Source organism: Argentina silus, assembly GCF_951799395.1.
Source record: "Argentina silus genome assembly, chromosome: 10".
In the NCBI taxonomy this organism is placed as follows: Eukaryota; Metazoa; Chordata; class Actinopteri; order Argentiniformes; family Argentinidae; genus Argentina; species Argentina silus.
In genome coordinates, this window is record NC_139664.1 from 10,298,924 (window position 1) to 10,318,930 (window position 20,007).

Consider the following 20,007-nt stretch of genomic DNA (forward strand, 5'->3'; position numbering starts at 1 on the left):
CAGAGGATGTTACACCAGCATCACCTACAGACTGTCTACACTTATGACACTCTCTCCTCCAGTCACCCAGGTCTCCAACACGCCCCACAGCTTGGCATTTTTCAATTTACATGTTTTCAGAGCTCCTTAATGTATTCACTTAGTTATCTATGTACTTTTAGAGTGATCGAACCCTGCCATTCAGTCCAGACAGTGAGATACTGGACACACTGAACACCTACTCAGAGACGCATAACAGCATTCTTACTCATCATTCAGCTTAGTGTCAGGGGGAGCAGTTATGATTTAATCATTGATGTTTTTCTATTAGTTTCTATTGCTAAAGGCCAGGAAATGAGTGTGCTGTCAGTGAAACCAACTGAGAGTCAGAGTGAGAATGTTATGGACCACATCACATGAATCATGAATGATTATGAATCACTGGATGAGAGTGAATTGTTTTCATTCTGTCGTATTGGTAACATTAAGTTGTTTACAATGAGAGTTGGACTCATCGTACTAATCTCACAATTATTTGGAATATGCCGTACCAAATCATTGTCACTGTGCTGCCTGTAAGCATTGTTGTAGAAGAGTGGATCTATACTACCATCTAGTGGCCATGGCAGGGAACATGGCCATGGCAGGGAACAAAGGTCGAAACAAAAGGCTCTCGTTACAGCGCTCAGTGGAAACTACAACATGGACAGACTTTATGTATAAAGAAGGAGATGAAGAGGAAGAGATTAAGAGAGCCCCCTATAACCACATAACAGGCTCAGTTCAACCTGGTTAAATAAAGGTTAGATAAAACAACAGCGTTTTATTACGTCAATTGATATGCTCCGTGGTCAGCTCAGCTCATCTTTCTCTTATCTGTATGATTGTGTCCTTGGTGTTATTATTATATTTTTTTACATTTTCCGTTCGAGACATGTTAAATTCGCATCCAATGTGGCTCACTATGTAGTGTGTATCTATAAAGAGGGGAACTGATCCTCTTAGAGTACATGATTGAAGGGACACCATTCAGAATTAGGGGTGCTGTAGTTCTGCTGGTGTTGCTCTCCTATCTGAATGGGGTATGGGCTCAGGGAGAGAGTGGAGGGGTCAGAGAGAAAAGGGGTAGAGAGCAGGGTGAGTGAGGTGCAGATTGAGAATCGAGGGATTTGAAGCGACTGAGACGACCCATAAACAGACGACGTAGACGAAGTAATCTATGCTAGGACCAGGGGCTATTGGCAGTCACAATGCTAGAAGAAAGGAAGATTTTTTTTTAAATTCTTCTTTTCTTTTTAAAATTTTTTATTTTCAGGACAAAAACTTGCACAAGGGGGTAGTGGGGATGAAGAGGTCTTTAGGAGGGACAGTTAAGATGTAGCCTGAAGAGATGGGTCTTCAATCTCTATTTCTTAGTTTATGTTTGTCTTTGTTTCATGTGATTTGTTTTTTGTTTCCGGTAATGACTATTCTATTGGATTTAAGTCTTCGAGTCGTGCATTTGAGTCCTCTGCCTGCGTCTTTACAAAATTGATCCCATTAGAGGTGCAACTGCATTAAAGTTGAAGGACCTCGATCAGGGTTACTAGGTTAGATCATGGTCTCTCTTATTTGTCTAAATGAAAAATAATTGTATATGAGTATAGGATTATGATTGTTTGAAATATAAGTACACTATTTTATAAGTATACTGAAGTACACATTTAGGATATGACAATAAAGCATACTTTTTGTAAGGATACTAAAATACAGATTCAATAACATGACATTAAAGTATACTTTTTGTAAGTATACTAAAGTACATTAAATTCTAGTATACTTGTTTGTAAGTATACTAAAGTACAATTTAAAATACATTAAATTCTAGCATACCTTTTGCAAGTATACTAAAGCACACATGTAAGGGCATGGAATTAAAGTATACTTTGAGTAAGTGCACAAAAGTACAAATAAGTATAGAAAAACATGAATATATTTTAAGCATATTAATTACTCCTTTAATCTATTTTCTATTTTTTTAAATTTTCCGCTGATATGCACGATTCCAGCCCAAGCAGCAGAACTGTCAGCCCTAGAGACCAGAGTGGTAGCCAGTGAGAGGGAGGCTTTCCAAAAACACTGCATGTCCACATCATTTTGTATAATGTACAATATGTTGAACGTTGAAAGTTGTATGTCAGACAGACACAAGGTGACCTTCTCTGCTGGTTTAACTGATTCAGGATATGTAGGACCCTTCAATACCGAGACCACACTGGTCCAAACCAGAGTCATCACTGCAGTTTAGTCGGCAACACTGACTAAACCTGAGCACAGTGGCTTCCTGCTGTTCTGGGATTAAAGTTGTCCCTCTCCAACCATTACTTTCTTTTATTATTGACATTTTACTCTCAGTGTCATGTACCGTACCTTTGATTAGGTAACTGCTTCACCTATGGTGTGATTTTAGAGATTTGAGGGCTGTTAGAGAAGTGGTGAACAACCTTATCTACAAAGGGCCAGTCCAGGCTCTCTTTCCAGGCCACACCTGATTTACTAATCTATAGTCTTCACCCAAGCATGATGGGAGGATGGTATCTAGTATTTTACTAAATGCTAAATGGAGTCTCAGGTCTGTCCCTCTGCATTTCTCCCTGTGCCTTCTGTTCTGTCCCCCCTCTCTTTTCCTCTTCCTCTGTCTGTCGTCTCCCTCTGCCCCCCCTCGCCTCCCTTCCTGCTCCCTCTCCTCTTCTCCATCACTTCTCCTCCCCTTCAGGTTCCCCTTTTCACTCCTCTGAAAACAAAATTGGGGCTTTATAAATCCTAATCACCTTGCGTGATTGACTTGAAATATATTTGCAGAAAAGGTGCTTGATGATGATTTAAGCTCAAATTGATTATGATGAGTGTACGTCGCGATTTCCTATTGGATGATGCCACATTGACTGCCTCAGTTGATGAGGCCGGGCGAAACCATTCATCCTCAACACAAAAGGCAGTGTCTATCGTTAAATGATTTAAGGATTACATCTAAACATTCGGATTAGGCCTACCATTGTCGTTTCCTACGAGGATTACGTGGATGGCAAAACAGATTGGCTCGTTTACAAATCCTGCTAATTCCAGTTTGGTTTAACCTTCTCATCCGCAGCTCCCTAGAACGAGTGCTCCCACTCCTCACCCCTCCTTTTCATTACGAGCAAATACGACATAACAAGCGATTTTGCGAGGAAAATATGATTAAATGATGCGATGGATGTCTATCTTGGGGGATGTCCTTTAAAGAGATGCTCAAATACAACCAACAATGAGGATTCCGTCTAATTTCTGTCTCGTTTAGACCTTTGTATTGCCCTGTTTGGTTATGATCACTCTACGCACACTGCTGCAGCTGACAGTGCTACTGATCCAAGGCTGTTGGCGGGGTGTCGCGCCGAGCCCCACCGATGGCCACGGAGACCACGGAGAGCCGGGCCACAAGGAGCCTCATAAAGACTCATACAGCACCTTCGCTTCCGAATTCCTGGAGTCCAGATATCTGTCAGATGAGGGTAAGCTTCGGAGAGATGCGCGAGGCTGTTACCCGGGTTGATATGGTTAATTATATGGCCAGTTGACACTGCCAGTGCCTTGTCGACTTCAAGCGCACTGGCTTATTTATGCAGTAGCAGGCCAACTGGGCTATATGACCATTGATGTGTGAACATCCGTAAAATACACCATTCGTTCTGGTTTATTACACTAATACGTGTAATAGCATCAAACAGTGATTCCATAGGCCCCTGCCATATTGTGCAGGCAGTGTTTACATGTTTATGTGCGCGCAACTGTGATATAAATATGTCTCATGGTTATGGGTGATAGTTTTCTAGTTCAGGTATGGTAGCTTACACACAACGTAGCCTCGGAGTTCTCTACAGATCGCGCCACAGGGCCGATCAGGACCCTGGCCAGCTCCCTGCCGCGTCTCTCTCTCTTTTTCTTCGCACGCACGCACGCACGCACGCACACACACACACACACACACCACACACACACACACACAGGGACCACATACTGTGCCTGCAGATGGCCTCAGAAAGTTGCCCATCTCATTGCGAGAACATTAAAAATTTTTTTTAATTTTTATCATTGATAAAGAGAGAACATCAGTTCTCATGTAAGGGTGAGAGTGTGAGAGTTTATGTGTATGTGTGTTTGCTTGTGTGTTCCCCAGGTTACCCCTTCCCCACCGCCCCACCCGTGGATCCCTTCGCCAGGATCAAAGTCATTGACTGTGGAGTAACCAAAGGCTGCATCAGGTTAGTGTGTGTGTGTGTGTGTGTGTGTGTGTGTGTGTGTGTGTGCGTGCGTGCGTGCGTGCGTGCGTGCGTGTAGTGGTGAACAGGGCTCTGTGGCTCCACTTTTGCAGATGAGACTACTAGAACAGACTCATTTCATGCTCTCATTGTTGTGAAAGCTTGTGGGAGATGTCATCCAGATCTCGGTTTCAGTTGTTTTCATTGTCAAGTATGACTGGGTTGTTTGAATCAATGATTAATATATCATCAGATAATGTTACAAAAGAACCTGTAACAAATGATGACTGTAGAAACGAACAGTACACTCAGTGTGTGTGTGTGTGTGTGTGTGTGTGTGTGTGTGTGTGTGTGTTTAGGTATGGGAAGCCTGGGTGTGATGCGGAGACGTGTGACTATTTCCTGAGTTACCGGAGAATTGGAACAGATGTGGAGTATGAGATGAGTGCTGACACAGACGGATGGGTGGCAGTCGGCTTCTCCTCCGACAAGAAAATGGTGAGTGTGTTTGTGCTCTTAGAAGTCTGTATTGTTTTCCTTTAGTCAGTACTTGGATGGATTACAGTTGAATAAATAGATTGTAACCAAACCATAAACAGGCTCCCTCTGTGTCTTCCTAGGGAGGAGATGATGTCATGGGCTGTGTCCATGACGATAACGGTCGTGTGCGTATCCATCACTTCTACAATGTGGGCCAGTGGGCCAAGGAGATCAAGCGGAACCCGGCACGTGACGAAGAGGGTGTGTTCGAGAACAACAGGGTGACCTGCCGTTTCAAACGGCCGCTCTACGTTCCCCGAGAGGAGACGTTAGTGGACCTACACCTGTCATGGTACTATCTGTTCGCCTGGGGACCCGCCATACAAGGTGAGAGAGAGGGAATGGAGGCACAAAGTTAACCTTGTGGAGAAAATCCTTTGCGGAAGCTAACTACAAAGGGGTGGGAAACATGTTGCCACACGTCAAACCAATCAAATATTTTATGCTTCAGTTGGGCGAAGCTCCAAAAAAATAGAATTCAGTTTTTCCATTTTTAGGTTTTCTTCAATTTTCTTCAATGTTGCAAGCTAGCATAGGCAACAAATCTCTGCAAGCAACCATCTACGGCATGTAAGGGGAGGGTTCTTGGATTGTAACATCCAATGAAATTGCAAGCTTGTTCTCACGGTGCTCCGCCCGGGTTCAATCCAAGCCAGATTGGCTAATCTAAAATTCTCCAGACCTCCAAAGGAGGCGTGAGTACAACACGATTTGGAGCTATGGCTATATGCAAGACGAGCAAAAAGTGAATGTTTTTGGGAGTGTGTCTTACTCAGTAAACAATAATAATGTAAATAATCTGCAACCCTTTTCTCTCCTCTCTTCCCTGCTGCTCTCCTCTCTGACAGGTTCCATCACCAGGCATGACATAGACGCACCCCCAGTCAGTGACCACATGATCAGTATCTATAAGTATGTGGACATCTTCATGCCGTCCACAGCCTACCAGACCTTCTCCTCTCCCTTCTGTCTGCTCCTCATTGTAGCCCTCACCTTCTACCTGCTGATGGGCACGCCATAAGGGAGGAGAGGAGAAGAGAGGAGAGAAGAGAGGAGAGGAGAGAAGAGAGGAGAGAAGAAAGGAGAGGAGAAGAGAGGAGAGAAGAAAGGAGAGGAGAAGAGAGGAGAGAAGAAAGGAGAGGAGAGAAGAGAGGAGAGAAGAAAGGAGAGGAGAGAAGAGGAGATAAAGGGAGGGGAGAGAAGAGCCAGCAATAAGACTTTACTTACAGTTTCTGTTTGATGCCAATTCCTTAATATGCGGGGGTCTTTATTCAGGAACATTATAAATATAATGATAAATATATACAGTATATACATACATACAATATATACTTTACGCTGATAACTCATAAGGAATCATTGAGCAAATGATTGTAGTGTGTTACCATAACAACTTAACATAGTTTGACCGTGGTCTAGCCATAGTAGATCTGGGTAGGTGGTTCTAGAGAACAGTAGCAGTAGTTTAAGCTAGGTATTTAATTTTGTGTATTCATGTTATCTACTACAAGTATTACTATTTCAAGTATCAACACACATGCCAATAAGTATTACTCACAACTCAGAACTCTACTATAAAGTAACGCATGCAGCAAATCACTCCCTGAATCAGATCTGGACTCTGAACATGTGAGGAACCTATGGACATGATATTAGGAGATATTATACTGGGAGATACTGGACTGTACTGGGAAGGATAGCACTGGGTGAGACTGCCTTTGGACAAATCCCCAGTGATGTAAGCTGTTGTACTGCTGAACCATACTGCCATGCTCTCTGGAACATGATCATTCTCCACAGTCAAATATTGAAAACCCTTTTTTTGCCAGGTTTTAAACAAGGCTTGTCTTTCAACAGTCTGTAGACCTCAGAGATAAGACATTACGTAGCGCTAACTTACCATTTTGTTCCACAATGAAATATGCCATTTTACATTCTCCTGATGTGGTTCAACTTTCTACCTATGTGTGAGGGGGTCCATATGTTTGGGGTTTGGTTGGGTTTATTTCACCCTATGTTATCCATATATGTTCCTTTGTCTATGGCACTATATTCTAAGAGTAGGAGAGAAGAGAGAGAGAGAGAGAGAGAAAGAGAGAGAGAGAGAGTGTGTGTGTGTGTGTGTGTGATCACTGTTGGCTGAGTATAGGACTGTTGTATGATTCCTGTACTGTAGATATGCAATAACACACCCAACAGCATGTCACAGCATATGCTATGTCAGCTAGATACAAGTCTGGTCTGAAGCCTTCCATTAGTCTAGCAGCCATTTATCTGATAGAAATAATCTACATGGCCATGAGGGAGTCAGGTCTGTTTGTGTTGTTCACAAAGCTGTTGTGTTACCAGGAAATGCTTTCCACTGAAACTGTGTTATTTTACCATGCCAGTGTTTGTTATCAATAAAGCTGTCTTAAGAAATCACTTCTTTGTTTTCTACTAGAATAAGAAATAAGCTCCTTGGTTTCAATGTTCTGCTAAGACAGAGCCTATATACCGAGATAAAAATATATAAGATCATTGTATTGCTAAGTGACAACTGGACTGTAGTGCTGAAAAGACAAAACGTACAAAGAAATAAGGACGTGCTGTATTAAAGAAATGTCAGTTTATCATATGGCTTGCCTGTCAGCTGCACCTTGTTTTTTGGCTCCCTCAGGGCAAAATATACAATGGAGACAATTATATTACAACATCTGTGTGTGTCTCCCCGGGCTGGGAACAATTAATGAAGCGCATTGAAGCACAATTTAATTTGGGCTGACAGTCAAGAATGTTGAAGACGAGATGGAGCCTGAGAAGAGAGAAGTGCCGTTTCTAATCAGTAGCTAACTACACTACCCATCATGCCTTGCAATTACGTAAACATTACGTAAAGTGTTGTTCTTCCCTTCGTTATGTGGTGGGATCCAGGGGAACGGAGATGGAATCGGAATCGGTGAAGATGGCAGACAAGGAGGACTCGGGGCTGGAGGCAGCTCCTGCCTCTCCCCAGGAGACCCCTCACGTTTCCCGGCTTCATTACGTCTCCTTCTCCGAGAGTGTCAAGCCGGCGGTAGGCATGGTGAGCCAGCTGCTAACCCACCCTTCCTCCCTCAAATTTGACAAACACATCAAACAGGCCTTCTATAATACGGGGGCGATGATCTTTGTGGCGATATGTTGCGGGACTGCTGTTCTGGTTTACTTTATCCTGGAGGCCTTCCTCCGCCCGCTGCTCTGGGCAGTACTGTGTGGAACCTTCCTCCACCCGTTCAAGCACTCCCTGGCCCAGTCGGGTCGCTCCTGGCTCTGCGACCTCCAGAGAAACGGTACGCCGATAGTTCTGGGGACTCTGCTGGTTCCTGTCTGGTGTGCGAACCACGGGCTGGAGGCTTTAGGGGGGCTGGTCCTGGAGAGGCTCACGGTGCTGCTGGTGATCGGGGCGGGCGCGCCTCTGCTCTACTTCACCTACCTATTCTGGAGCGTCATCGGCATGCAGGTGATCCTCGGGCACGCTTGTGGTATCATCGGGAGCGTGCTGGATTGCTTCCACGCCATCTGGGTGAGTGGCAGCAAAGACCATATACTGTATATATGGCTATATATGGCTTTGCATATCCCTCTCTGGTGACAGCAGAAACACGCCCCCGCCACAACAACAAAGGCTTTTGTGTCATCAACCTACAGTAGTACACGGTGTGGGATTGTCTCGTTGACCACCTAAATTAACAACGTCTGCACTTTCTTACCCAGTGGTCATGTCTGATAGCATTGTCATTTGTAAAAGATACACATTTCTCTAAACGTAGTCTTTAAAAATATTTTTTTTTTTAAATGTCACTACACAGGTTTCAGGGTAACTTCATGTGTAAAGTGTTACCAAAGAATCTTGAGGTCCTTCTGAAACTGAGAGCTATTATAAAAGGATAGAAGAGAGCCAGCCTTCTTTAATAACCATCTGACCACCTTCAAATTGATGATCCCGATTTAAAAGTGAATAATCCGATCTTCATGCAACTGCTACTGCATAGTTTCAGTATTAGCCTATCAAGTCTGCCATTATTCTCACCAGAAGGTGGGCTTCCCCTCAGTATCATGCTCTGAGTAGTAATCTGATAAGTTCTGTCACACTGAGTTCTCTAAATGGTCAACTAGATGAAGCACAGAGCTAAAAATAGCCGTTACTGAAATTACATAGAAAGGAGTGTTTGTGTGACCCAGACCAGTGTAGCCATGCCACTAGTGTCTCTAGAGGTTATCTGTTTCTGCAAACTCTTTGCTGTTGCAGAAAGAGGCTGGGAACATGGCTGTATGAATAATAGTTCTACCCTTTTCTTCAGCAGGCTCATCAGCTACTTTTTAATAGTGTGTGCTCAGCCTTTTTCTCTCTTCCTCCTCCACTGCCTTTTTCTCTTTCCCTTTCTCTCCCTCCCTACCACTCTCCCCTTCACCCCTTCTCTCTCTCTCTCTCTCTCTCTCTCTCTCTCTCTCTCTCTTTCTCTCTCTCTCTCTATACCACTGTAGGTGTATACAGTAGTGGTGGGCTATATGGTGGCTGTAGCCTGTAAATGGAGTCCTCGTACTGAGTGCTACCTGAGGGCTCTGTCTGTGCCTGTCTGGACCATCCTGCTGTTCTACCTGGGTGAGGAGGGGGGTGAGAGGGGGGGGGGGGGAGTTGATGGGGGTTGGGGTACAATCCTGTGTGGGCCATACTGTCCTATTATTTCTACATCCTGGCTGTGTTACAATTGCCTAGTATGCTGTAAGTCCATTAACTAAAGGCATTTATAGTAGCTAACAAAAGCGTGTGAACATTGTGGTATACAAAAGGTTAAACTGTGAAGAAATACTAGTAGTTTTCTTTCTGTGATAAGGGTCTTTAGGTCCAGGGGTCCACTCTCTGTATGTGGCCTTCGTAATAGACACTCATTTACACACTGTCCAAGGGGCATTTCATGATGAGACAGTCTTCAGTATTTATAGCCGTCTCTGGTCTGCTGAGAGGAGGTTTTAACCTTCATGCCTGAAATGTTAAAAGTTACTGAGAGCTGCTGCACTGGTAACACTGCTCCAAAGCAGTTGGCAGTTGAAGTAGTGTAGTGTAGTGTCATTTAGTTTCAAAATGTTAAATGAAAAAAAAAAAAGACAGAAAGTCTCTTGTATAGGTCATTCCTTATGAGTAATTTTGCTTTAGAAAAAGACACTTTTCAGTTCACACTTATACAGTGCTATAAACAACATGTAATGTGCTTTCTTACAGCTGTTGTTAGGGAAGCTGTTAGTAGTTAAACCTTCCCTCTGTCATTGTAGTGTCTCTGATGGGGCAGTGGAGAGTTCCTGTGTTTGTGGTTATGGTCTCTCTCCTCATTGTGGGTTACCAAGAGAAACCACCTGACCCTGGCAAAGGTGAGACCACACACACACACACACACACTGACCATAATGAGACCACACACACACACACACACACACACACTGACCATAATGAGACCACACATACACACACTGACCATAATGAGACCACACATACACACACACACACACACACACACACACACAGTCAATACAGAGAAGATACAATCACATTTTCATTTTTTGAGTTTCTAGCCTCAATATGCATAATATCTGTACAATATGTAAATTCTCACCCACCCCATATGTCATAATGTCATCATGTATTGTTTTCAAAGTGAAAATCAAATCAAACAACAGTGATCCTCTCTCTCTCTACCCACCCCTGCATCCTTTTTACCACCTCTCTCCCATCCCTCCGTACTCCTCCCCTTCTCTCTAGGTGAGTTGTCAGGTCAGGTGTTGTCATGTATTGCTGGCATCTTCATGGCCATCTCCTGCAGCAACCTCAGACTGGGCCCTGAGGCGAGCAACACTGCAGCATCTGCAGGTGAGATACCTGTTCCTCTCTCTCTCTCTCTCTCTCTCTCTCTCTCTCTCTCTCTCTCTCTCTCTCTCTCTCTCTCTCTCTCATTCTCCCAACTCAAATATACATGATCTGTGACAGACAGATATTATACATTATCTATGACAGATAGAGGTACAACTATTTATTCCCCACCCCCCCTCTCTCTCCTTCCCCCCTCTCCCTCCCCTCCCCTCCCCTGTCCTGTAGATCATGTGGGCCCAGACCCTCTTCCCCCCTCGTCTCCGTTTGTCCCTCGGTCTCGTTCGTTGCAGGGGGGTCTGTTCTCCAAACAGAAGAGCTCCCACAGAGCTAGTGATATCTACTTTGTACTGCTGCTCTGGGCTATAGTACTGGTACAAGTGTGGCTCAACCTGTGGATCCTACAGCTCCTACCCATCCCTGTGGCCGGTAATATACGCACACGCATACACACATACACACGTAACTCCAACACATGGATACAAATCGAATCAAATACACATAACATGACTGATGTTTGGTGCGTGTGGTTGTTGTAGTCTGGTTGCTGATGAAGCTGGTGGTGCATTTCGGGGTGAAGGGATTCGCGGAACGGACACTGAAGTCATGGTGGGCGGGACTAGAGAAGTTTGGTCGTGAGCGACAGGATGCCCTGCTGCCTGGACCAATTAAAGGACTCGCTCAGTTCCTGCTCCGTGTCGACACTAAGGTAATGCACCTGGCCTGACACACACACACACACACACACACACACACACACACACTTTCACACATACACACTGGCACATCCTTTCATCATGCACACACCCTGCACTGTCTATGTATGAAGCTCTACCTCATCGATCTGCTCTCCAGAGGAGGATGCTAATGTGCAATGTGCTTTAGCCTGGGCAGATAGCCAGGTTTTACACAGGTTAGATAGGTAGAAGAAACTGCGCCGCTTGCAGCGAATAGTATGTTGGTGCTTAAGATGAGAAAAAAGCTTTACTTCAAGGAGGCAGAGTGAGAAATAAATATGCCTCTTGATTAGTCCCATACCTGACAGAAAATGTAGGTGTGTATGTGTAGAACTGGTAATGCTGAAGTGTTTAAGGATATTCTCAATAGTCTAACTTAGCTTTTGGTCCTGTGTGTGTGGGTGTGTGTGTGTGTGTGTGGGTGTGTGGGTGGGTGGGTGGGTGGATGCGTGGGTCTGTGGCGTCATGAGGAATTTGAAGTGAGACGTTTACCTCTCTAGACCTGTAGAACAGGTCTGACTGGGCCTAATGCCATTTATGCTGACACACTCTCCTTTGTCATTCATCATTGAGCTGATGTGCTCTCTGTGATGTGACTAATCTCTCTTCCAGGTGTCTATTTCTGATGATGATGTCACTTATGTTAAACCCACTCCTCTCACCCCCCATCCTCTTCACACATCTGCCCCTGATAGAATGAGAGGAAATACAATGCATCCCTTTCTCTCTGCACTGTTTTTGTGTGTGTAACGTGGTACAAGCACATGTATGTTGACACGTCTGTTATCCAATCACAACGATTTGCATCCCTTTTTTTATCTCCATTATGAACTCACTTCCTGCATCCAATCAGAACCTGCCTGCCCTGTTTCACTTTGTGAGACCCCCCCCCTCCCTCCTCCTCCCTCTTACTGCCTGTACCCAATCAAAGACCGTGTTCTTGTTCATTGGGTACCATGTGATGATTGCTGCACAGATCTGTCCAATAATAATCCCCGATGTCTCTTTGTCTCCTCCCAAAAGCTCTGGCATTGGCTTAACAAGCAGGTAATGATCTGGAGAAGTGGTTTGCTGAGAGAGAGAGTGAGAGACAGAGACCATGAAAGTGTGTGTGTGTGTGTGTGTGTGTGTGTGTGTGTGTGTGTGTGTGTGTGTGTGTGTGTGTGTGTGCGTACGTGTATGCATGCATACGTGTGAGAGAGATGGGGAGAAAGAGAGAGAGCGTGAAAGTGTGTGTGTCTTTATGCGTGTGTGTGTGTGCGCGCGTGTGCGTGTACGCGTGCATGCGTGAGAGAGAGAGAGCATGAAAGTGTGTGTGTGTGAGAGCGAGAGAGAGAGAGATCATGAAAGTGTGTGTGTGTGTACGTGTGCGTGTGTGAGAGAGAGAGAGAATGAAAGTGTGTGTGAAAGTGAGTTGAGAGAAAAAGGAAGATAGATAGAGAGAGAGAGAAGAATGTGTGGATCTGAAGCAGTGTTGGCACCCAGTAGTAGCTTGGACTGACGCTGTACCCATCCACTGTCATCCTCCCATCCTGTCTCCGCCCCCACGCTCAACTCACGTCCTCCCTGCTTGCTGCTTCTGTAGTGCTGAAGATACTGCGGGATGAGCTCATTGGCTCCTCATCCTTCCGTAGCTTCCCCTCTGTGATTTGATTGGCTGGTTCGCTTCTGTGTGAGCTGCATGGAGAGATGGCTGATCTGGGCCGGAGGGGGGTGGGTTGGGGTGTCGGGGTGGGGGGGGTAAGGCCTTGTTTCCCCTACTATTATACACTGTAGGAGGGCTGGTCCACTAGCCCCCCTGTTCTCTAATGGTCTCCATACCCCTGGATGCTGCTTGAAGTGGCATTTACAGACCCCCTAAATAAAGATGTAGGGGAAACACTGGCTGCTGTTCTCTCTGGGATGCAGGTATGGTCCTGGGATAGACCTCAGAGGATGGGATGGATCCACATGGGCTTGGGAGGTGGGGAGGGACCAGACCGGAATGGGTTGGGTCCATAAGGCTAGTCCATATCGTTATAGAAAAAGGGGATATCAATATTTCAGATTAGCCCATTATGACAGCTGCAGATAAGTAGTTTACACAGCTTGGCTTTGCTATACTTTTATAGTATCTAGCCTAGATTTCTCCCATTCTCTTTCTGTTTGCGTAGTGTTCTGTAGGGCTGTGTCCCAATACCCATAGGTGCCCACCTTATTACTGTTACTCATCATGTATTGTAAACAAGTTCTGCTGATCATTGGGACACAGCCTTACCTGCGGTGTGTTAGAGAGATAGAGGTGTCTACTAACACAGCCTCTTCATCGGCCCCAGTTACCTGATGGTAACACTCTACAAGCCATTTGTACACACTCTCCCTATGTGACCTAACAACACACACACACACACACTAATGTCACTGTGGAGGGTGTCATAAGGCTGGGGACATAGAGAAACCTGGGTACTGGGAACTGAACATCTGGTGGTGAGAGGTAAACAGAGAGATGGAGATATCATGGAGGAATAGATAGACAGAGCACTGTCCTCTCTCAGACAGGTGTATTACAAAAACTGCACTGTGAGTGACTTCCATAGATAAATGTATGATCTGGAGCCCAAGATAACTGTTTGTATATAAATATACGATAAACAGATAATGACTATACTGTAGATATATGATCAAATACCACTCGGAAAGTGACGAGAACTCACGTCTCACAGACACAGCCCTGGGGTTTAACATGCATGCACTCACGCTTCGTGTGTGTATGTGTGTGTATGTGTGTGTGTGAGTGAGTGAGTGAGTGAGTGAGTGAGTGAGTGAGTGAGTGAGTGAGTGAGTGAGTGAGTGTGCAGGCTGTTACTCCATCAGGTGTGATACAGTACCTCAATGGTTCTTAGAATCCAAGATGACGGTTGTAGGCTCTAGATCAGGCACAAAACGGCTGCTCCGGCCTCTGGTTCTCCTCAGGAGGGAAGGACACGGGTTTCTCCATGTGTCCAGCCACAGGTCCATGTCCCTAGGCAACAATGTGTTCTAACAATTACTGACTTTTGTCTTATTTCTCTCTGTCACCTCCCCCACCCTGTTTTTTATTTCTCTCTCTCTCTCTCTCGCCCTACCTACTTTTCCTCTCTGTAGATGATCGTGTGGTTGGAGCGTTCTCTGGATAAACTCATCAGCATCTTTATCATCTTCCTCCTGGTCACCGGAACTCTGCTCATGGCTCTACTGCTCACTGCTATGGTACAGTGACCATCTGTGCCCACTGCGGTTCTGTGATAGAATCCACTGTAGTTCTACCACGCATTTCCATTCCATCCTTTGCTATTTAAGCTTGTGCATCATATAACTGACAGAAAGACTGTATTTTTCTGTCTTAAGGTTCATCATGAGAGCGTCCACATCGTTGAGGTCACCAGTAACCTTATCAACGACACTGTGTCCAACCACCCAGAGTGGGCCAAGTATGACGATACACACAAATCATCCTATACACAGGATACAGCGGGGTGTAAACAGTACAATGAAATGCTTACACACACACACACACACACACACACACACACACACACACACACACACACACACACACACACACAAGACTCAACAGAGTGGTTTAGGTTTATCAGCTCCTAACCATCTGTCTATTTCTCTCACCCTCTTCCCATGTTCTTCTCTCTCTCTCTCTCTCTCTCTCTCTCTCTCTCTCTCTCTCTCTCTCTCTCTCTCTCTCTCTCTCTCCTCCAGTTGGCTCCCTGAGGCGCGTGTGGTCCAGAAAGCTCTGAACTCAGCTGCCACTAATGTCTATCAATATGGTCGGGAATGGATAACACACAAGGTGAGAGAGACAGAGGTAGAAGGGCATGTTTTAGGTCCTACCATTGCTAGCCATTAAGACAGTAATGACAGACTTAAACAGAACCTCTTTTGTTTCATTCATTTCAGCACTTTCTGAGTGAACAGAGAAATTGTCATAAACCCAGCATTCTAAAAGAAAATAGATACAGAAACCAATGAGCAATAACAGTGTGTTAGTTAAAAATGTGTGTGTGTGTGTGTGTGTGTGTGTGTGTGTGTGTGTGTGTGTATTTGTATTTGTATTTGTATTTGTGTAGCTCCACAAGATGCTGGGGGATAAGGTGAACAACACAGCCGTCATTGAGAAGCAGGTTCTGGAACTCTGGGACAGAATGTACCACTCCTGGTTTGTTAAGGTAACACAGGGGAGTGGGCCTGGTCCATCAGACCACAGTGCAGGGGGTGGAGGGGTCCAAGAGTATTACAGACTACACAATTATCCTCACACACTCTCTCTCATACAAACTAAGTCTCTTACACACTCCATGAAACTGAATTCCCAGAGACTTGACGTGTGTGTTTTTCAGAATGTGACCCAATCAGGGCGCCTCCGTGGTCAAAAGCTGTCAGTTCAGAGACAGAACAGCTGGATGGGGGAAATCCTAGACTGGCAGGACATCGCTTCCTTCATACAGGAGAACATCGAGACCCTACTCTCTGTGAGTGTGTGTCTGTGTGTGTGTGTGTGTGTGTGTGTGCATGTGCATGTGCGTGTGTATATGCAATATTTGTATTCTCCGTGTGTTACAGATAGTGGAATCTCTCTGGGTTGTGATGAGTCGTAATGTTGGGCTGCTCATCTCCACGACGACCACCCTCCTTACTGTCCTCTTCCACAGTGGCACGGCCCTACTCAACTTCGTCATCAGCCTGGTGAGAAATCCACACAGGCCTATACACACACACACACACACACCCCTAAGAGTCAGTATTAACTTGCATCTAGCCTGTTACTATACTATTAACATCAACACCGTCTCTGCATTCTTTTGAGCTATATAACAAGGGTAACAGATGTTCAATTGGACTTCAAAATGACCAGTCATGATATGATCTTTCAATCCTATTGACATTGTTTTCTGGGTTCTGAATGTGTGTAGGTGATATTCTTGACCACCCTGTTCTACCTGCTGAGCTCCAGTGGAGAGCATTACAAACCTGTCAAATGGGTCATCAGCCTTACTCCCCTGTCTCAGCCTGGACACTCCTCTTACACTATCAGCCAGACAATGGAGGAGGCCATCAGGTACACACACACACACACACACACACACACACACACACACACACACACACATACAATTCTAATATTGTGATATAATATTGTAATAGTGAGAGAGTACTCTGCAATGAGTTTATAGTAACCTGTGTGTTTCTGTCCTAGGGGAGTGTTTGATGCCTCCCTGAAGATGGCAGGGTTCTATGGTCTCTACACCTGGCTCACACACACCATCTTCGGGATCAACATCGTCTTCATCCCCTCTGGTGTGTGTGTATGTATGTGTGTGTGTGTGTGTGTGTGTGTGTGTGTGTATGTATGTGTGTGTGTGTGTGTGTGTGTGTGTGTGCGCATGCGTGCGTGCGTGCGTGCATGCGTGCTACGTCTTAACACTATTTTCCAAGCTGTTACCTTGGCTGGACGTCAGTGCCAACACATTCTGCAACTCCCTCTGACCTTCCCTCTGTAGCGCTGGCTGCTATCCTGGGTGCGGTGCCGTTCCTGGGCACCTACTGGGCAGCGGTGCCCGCGGTGTGTGATCTGTGGTTGGCACAGGGAGAGGGGGTGAAAGCATTGCTGCTGCTGGTCTGCCATCTGCTGCCAACCTACTTTGTAGATACAGCTATCTACTCAGATATATCAGGGTACGTGTATACGTGTGTGTGTGTGCGTGCGTGCATGCGTGTGTGTGGGAGGGTGTGTATGTATGTATGAGCTGATGTGTTTATGTATTTCTACACCCCTCTTCCAGTGGTGGGCACCCATATTTGACAGGTCTAGCTGTGGCTGGTGGAGCGTACTATCTTGGTCTGGAGGGGGCAATCATTGGGCCTATCCTGCTTTGTATCCTGGTAGTAGCAGCAAATATCTACAGTGCTATGTTAATGAGTCCCAACTCTGTCCAATCAACGCCTCTACAGTCTCCGTGGTCTCAGTCTGCCAGGTACTGCCACTGTCTCTCTCTTTCGTCTCTCTCTCTCTCTCTCTCTTTCTTCATACTATTCTCATATCCTTATTCCTCACCTGTCTCTCTTCCTCTCAGGCCTTTCGAGGACACCACTTCCTCTGTGCTGAAGAGGGCCTGTGAGTGAGTATCTCTGTGGCCGGTCTCCTGGCTTTCCATTGGCTGATTCCCTGGGAGAAGTACTCCCCTCCCCCGTGTTCCTCCCTGCGCTGCCCTACTGTATAGGGTCTCCCTGACAGAGAGGCAGGGGCATAAGGGGAGGTTACCCATGATGCCACCTGCCTGCCAGAGCTGCTTCTCAAACCAGCAAGGAGCGACCCCCCCCCCCCCCTTTGCCCCAATACGAGACCACAAATGATGGTGCGAACATTCAGATTTAACGCAATGTTTCATGACATGAGGACCGACAGCCGTATTGAGTGTACAATTTAGAGGGTTTGATGATTTGATGAGATGAAATCATCTCTCAGAATTCGGTGCCTCTCTCAACGCTTTCAAAGCAAAAACAATGGCAATTTCGTACCACCATATGGCATGGTACAGTATGTGTAAAATCATACGGATTTGAGGATTATATCTGTTTTAGCCATGCTATTTCTATGTACAAGTTCTCCAAATACCTATCTGCAGATCCCATGTGTCCAAAGACTGAATGAGGTGTTTATGCACTCCCCCCCCTCCCCTCTCTAGGAGGTTAAAGGTCAGACTGGGGTGCACATTGCTAGGTGCACTTATTCAACACAGTGGTGGTCATTCCTGGTCCTGGAGAGCTATCGGGTGTGCAGGCTTTCTTTCCAGCACTGATATAGTTGATAATAATATTCTTACTCACCAATGTCTTTTTGTAGTGGTGGAACCAAAGTTTATGCTATGCTGCAATAAAGGCCTGCACAGCCTGTTCCTTTCCAGAACCAGGATTTCTTACAATTGTTAAACTGCTTTGTTTTGTTTGTTTGTTTTTAGATTTTTATCTTGGTTAACGTTGAATGTTAATATCATACATATTACTTTTGTTTATTATCTCTATGGTTACATGTTGTGTAATACGTTGTGACGCTGTCATGGTTTGGAGTTCTGTTTGCGTGTTGATGAGGGTACTGTATGTGCACATTCCTGTCTTGGGAGTATAGACTTCCTGTTTTCAGGTGTGTGGGGTTTAGCCTCATATGTCTGTCACTGTACTTGGATTGAATGTTTTTACATTTGGAGAGGATTAGTTTTCAGCTCATGTTTACATTTTCTCTAACACTCTTTCTCACACACACACACACACACACACACATACACAAATGATATGAGCCCTATTGGGTTTATACATGCGCTACAGAAACCTGATATCAGCAGGTTGAGTCGAGTCTCTGTAGGTTTTTTTGCTTTAACACATATCTATACATTATTAGGAACCTGTGCCATAGATTATAGGGGCTGTCAGATTACCCACACACACACACACACACACACACACACACACACACACACATGCACAACTCTCCACATGACGGTAGAAGCACTCTAATTACAAACCGCCTCATAGATGAGTGAGTTGTGTCTAATATCTAAGTTAAAAGCACTTTCACACTGTAAAGATATGAAGCTGTTTACACCAAATTAACAATTTGTACAGATAAGTATTCTGTGTGTGACGCACATCATCAGCACATGTGGCTAATGCTTTAGCTGCCTATTAGAGCTTGTCATTTATCCTGAGAAGGGGGTGGGTTCATGTTGGTTGGCGACTGTTTCATCATATCACACTAATCTCACTCTGTAATGTGCTGTTGTGTTTTCTATTGGAAATGCACTGGGCTAATAAACATGACTGTTTGAACTACAATGGTCTCCTCCTCCACATTCTCAAACCTTTTCATCCGAGAAAGGTTTTATTTGATCAAATGATATTATATACATTAATTACTTATTCTAATCTATAACATCATCATGCTTATTCTGTGATCCAATATATTCAATGAGAAAACATTATTTTGGGGTTAACTGATTGAAACTGAAATATGGTAATATGAAAGAAAAATGTTCCAAACAGAAAATATCTCATATTGAATATAACATGTTTCACTCAAGTTACAGAATTCAATCATACATAGAAAATATGTAGTGTGCACTAGTGAAACGAACACAATTACACGTCAACTTTTACATCGAATATACTCAATATTACACTGTGTTTTTACTATAGTTTCTAGTTAATATTTATTGAGGTTTGAAGGTAGCTTGTAAACCATCTTAACTGGTATCAATGTTTATAAATGTACAGTATGGCGAAACATAGCCTCAAATTTCATGTTGAGTCAACGTTGTTCCCCCGTTAACCTGTTATACTACTATCAGGTTAAAGTAGAGATTCTACGTTTTTATTTGATGGTATTTGTGTAGAAATTGGTTTCACATTTACGGCATTTAGCAGACGCCTTTATCCAAAGCGACTTACAACAAATCTTCTCTGGTGATGCTCTGTCAGGCCTGTACTGCAGCCTTTTTCAGTTACGTTTTGCCTTAAGTCTCATCTTCAGCAAATAAAAAGACATGGTCTCAACCAGCACTCTGATCAT

The 20,007-nt window shown here is 44.7% G+C and overlaps 2 protein-coding genes across 2 annotated transcripts; both read left to right on the top strand.

Annotated features, from left to right (window-relative positions):
* Positions 1-3,322: 3,322 nt before the first annotated feature.
* Positions 3,323-5,817, top strand: frrs1l (ferric-chelate reductase 1-like; the record flags this gene model as incomplete). The annotated part of the gene is made up of 5 exons (XM_083679272.1): positions 3,323-3,509; positions 4,175-4,259; positions 4,616-4,754; positions 4,877-5,123; positions 5,645-5,817. 5 exons carry the CDS (start codon positions 3,323-3,325, stop codon positions 5,815-5,817), a joined length of 831 nt encoding a protein of 276 aa, XP_083535398.1.
* A 1,608-nt stretch (positions 5,818-7,425) lies between these two features.
* On the top strand, positions 7,426-18,635 carry tmem245 (transmembrane protein 245). The gene is made up of 17 exons (XM_083678290.1): positions 7,426-8,340; positions 9,303-9,420; positions 10,089-10,184; positions 10,573-10,680; positions 10,906-11,106; positions 11,217-11,386; positions 14,538-14,642; positions 14,781-14,863; positions 15,147-15,237; positions 15,515-15,613; positions 15,785-15,916; positions 16,008-16,130; positions 16,358-16,503; positions 16,642-16,742; positions 16,946-17,120; positions 17,228-17,419; positions 17,519-18,635. The coding sequence occupies exons 1-17, from the start codon at positions 7,720-7,722 to the stop codon at positions 17,565-17,567; spliced, it is 2,610 nt and encodes an 869-aa protein (XP_083534416.1). The 5' UTR covers positions 7,426-7,719; the 3' UTR covers positions 17,568-18,635.
* Positions 18,636-20,007: the final 1,372 nt, after the last annotated feature.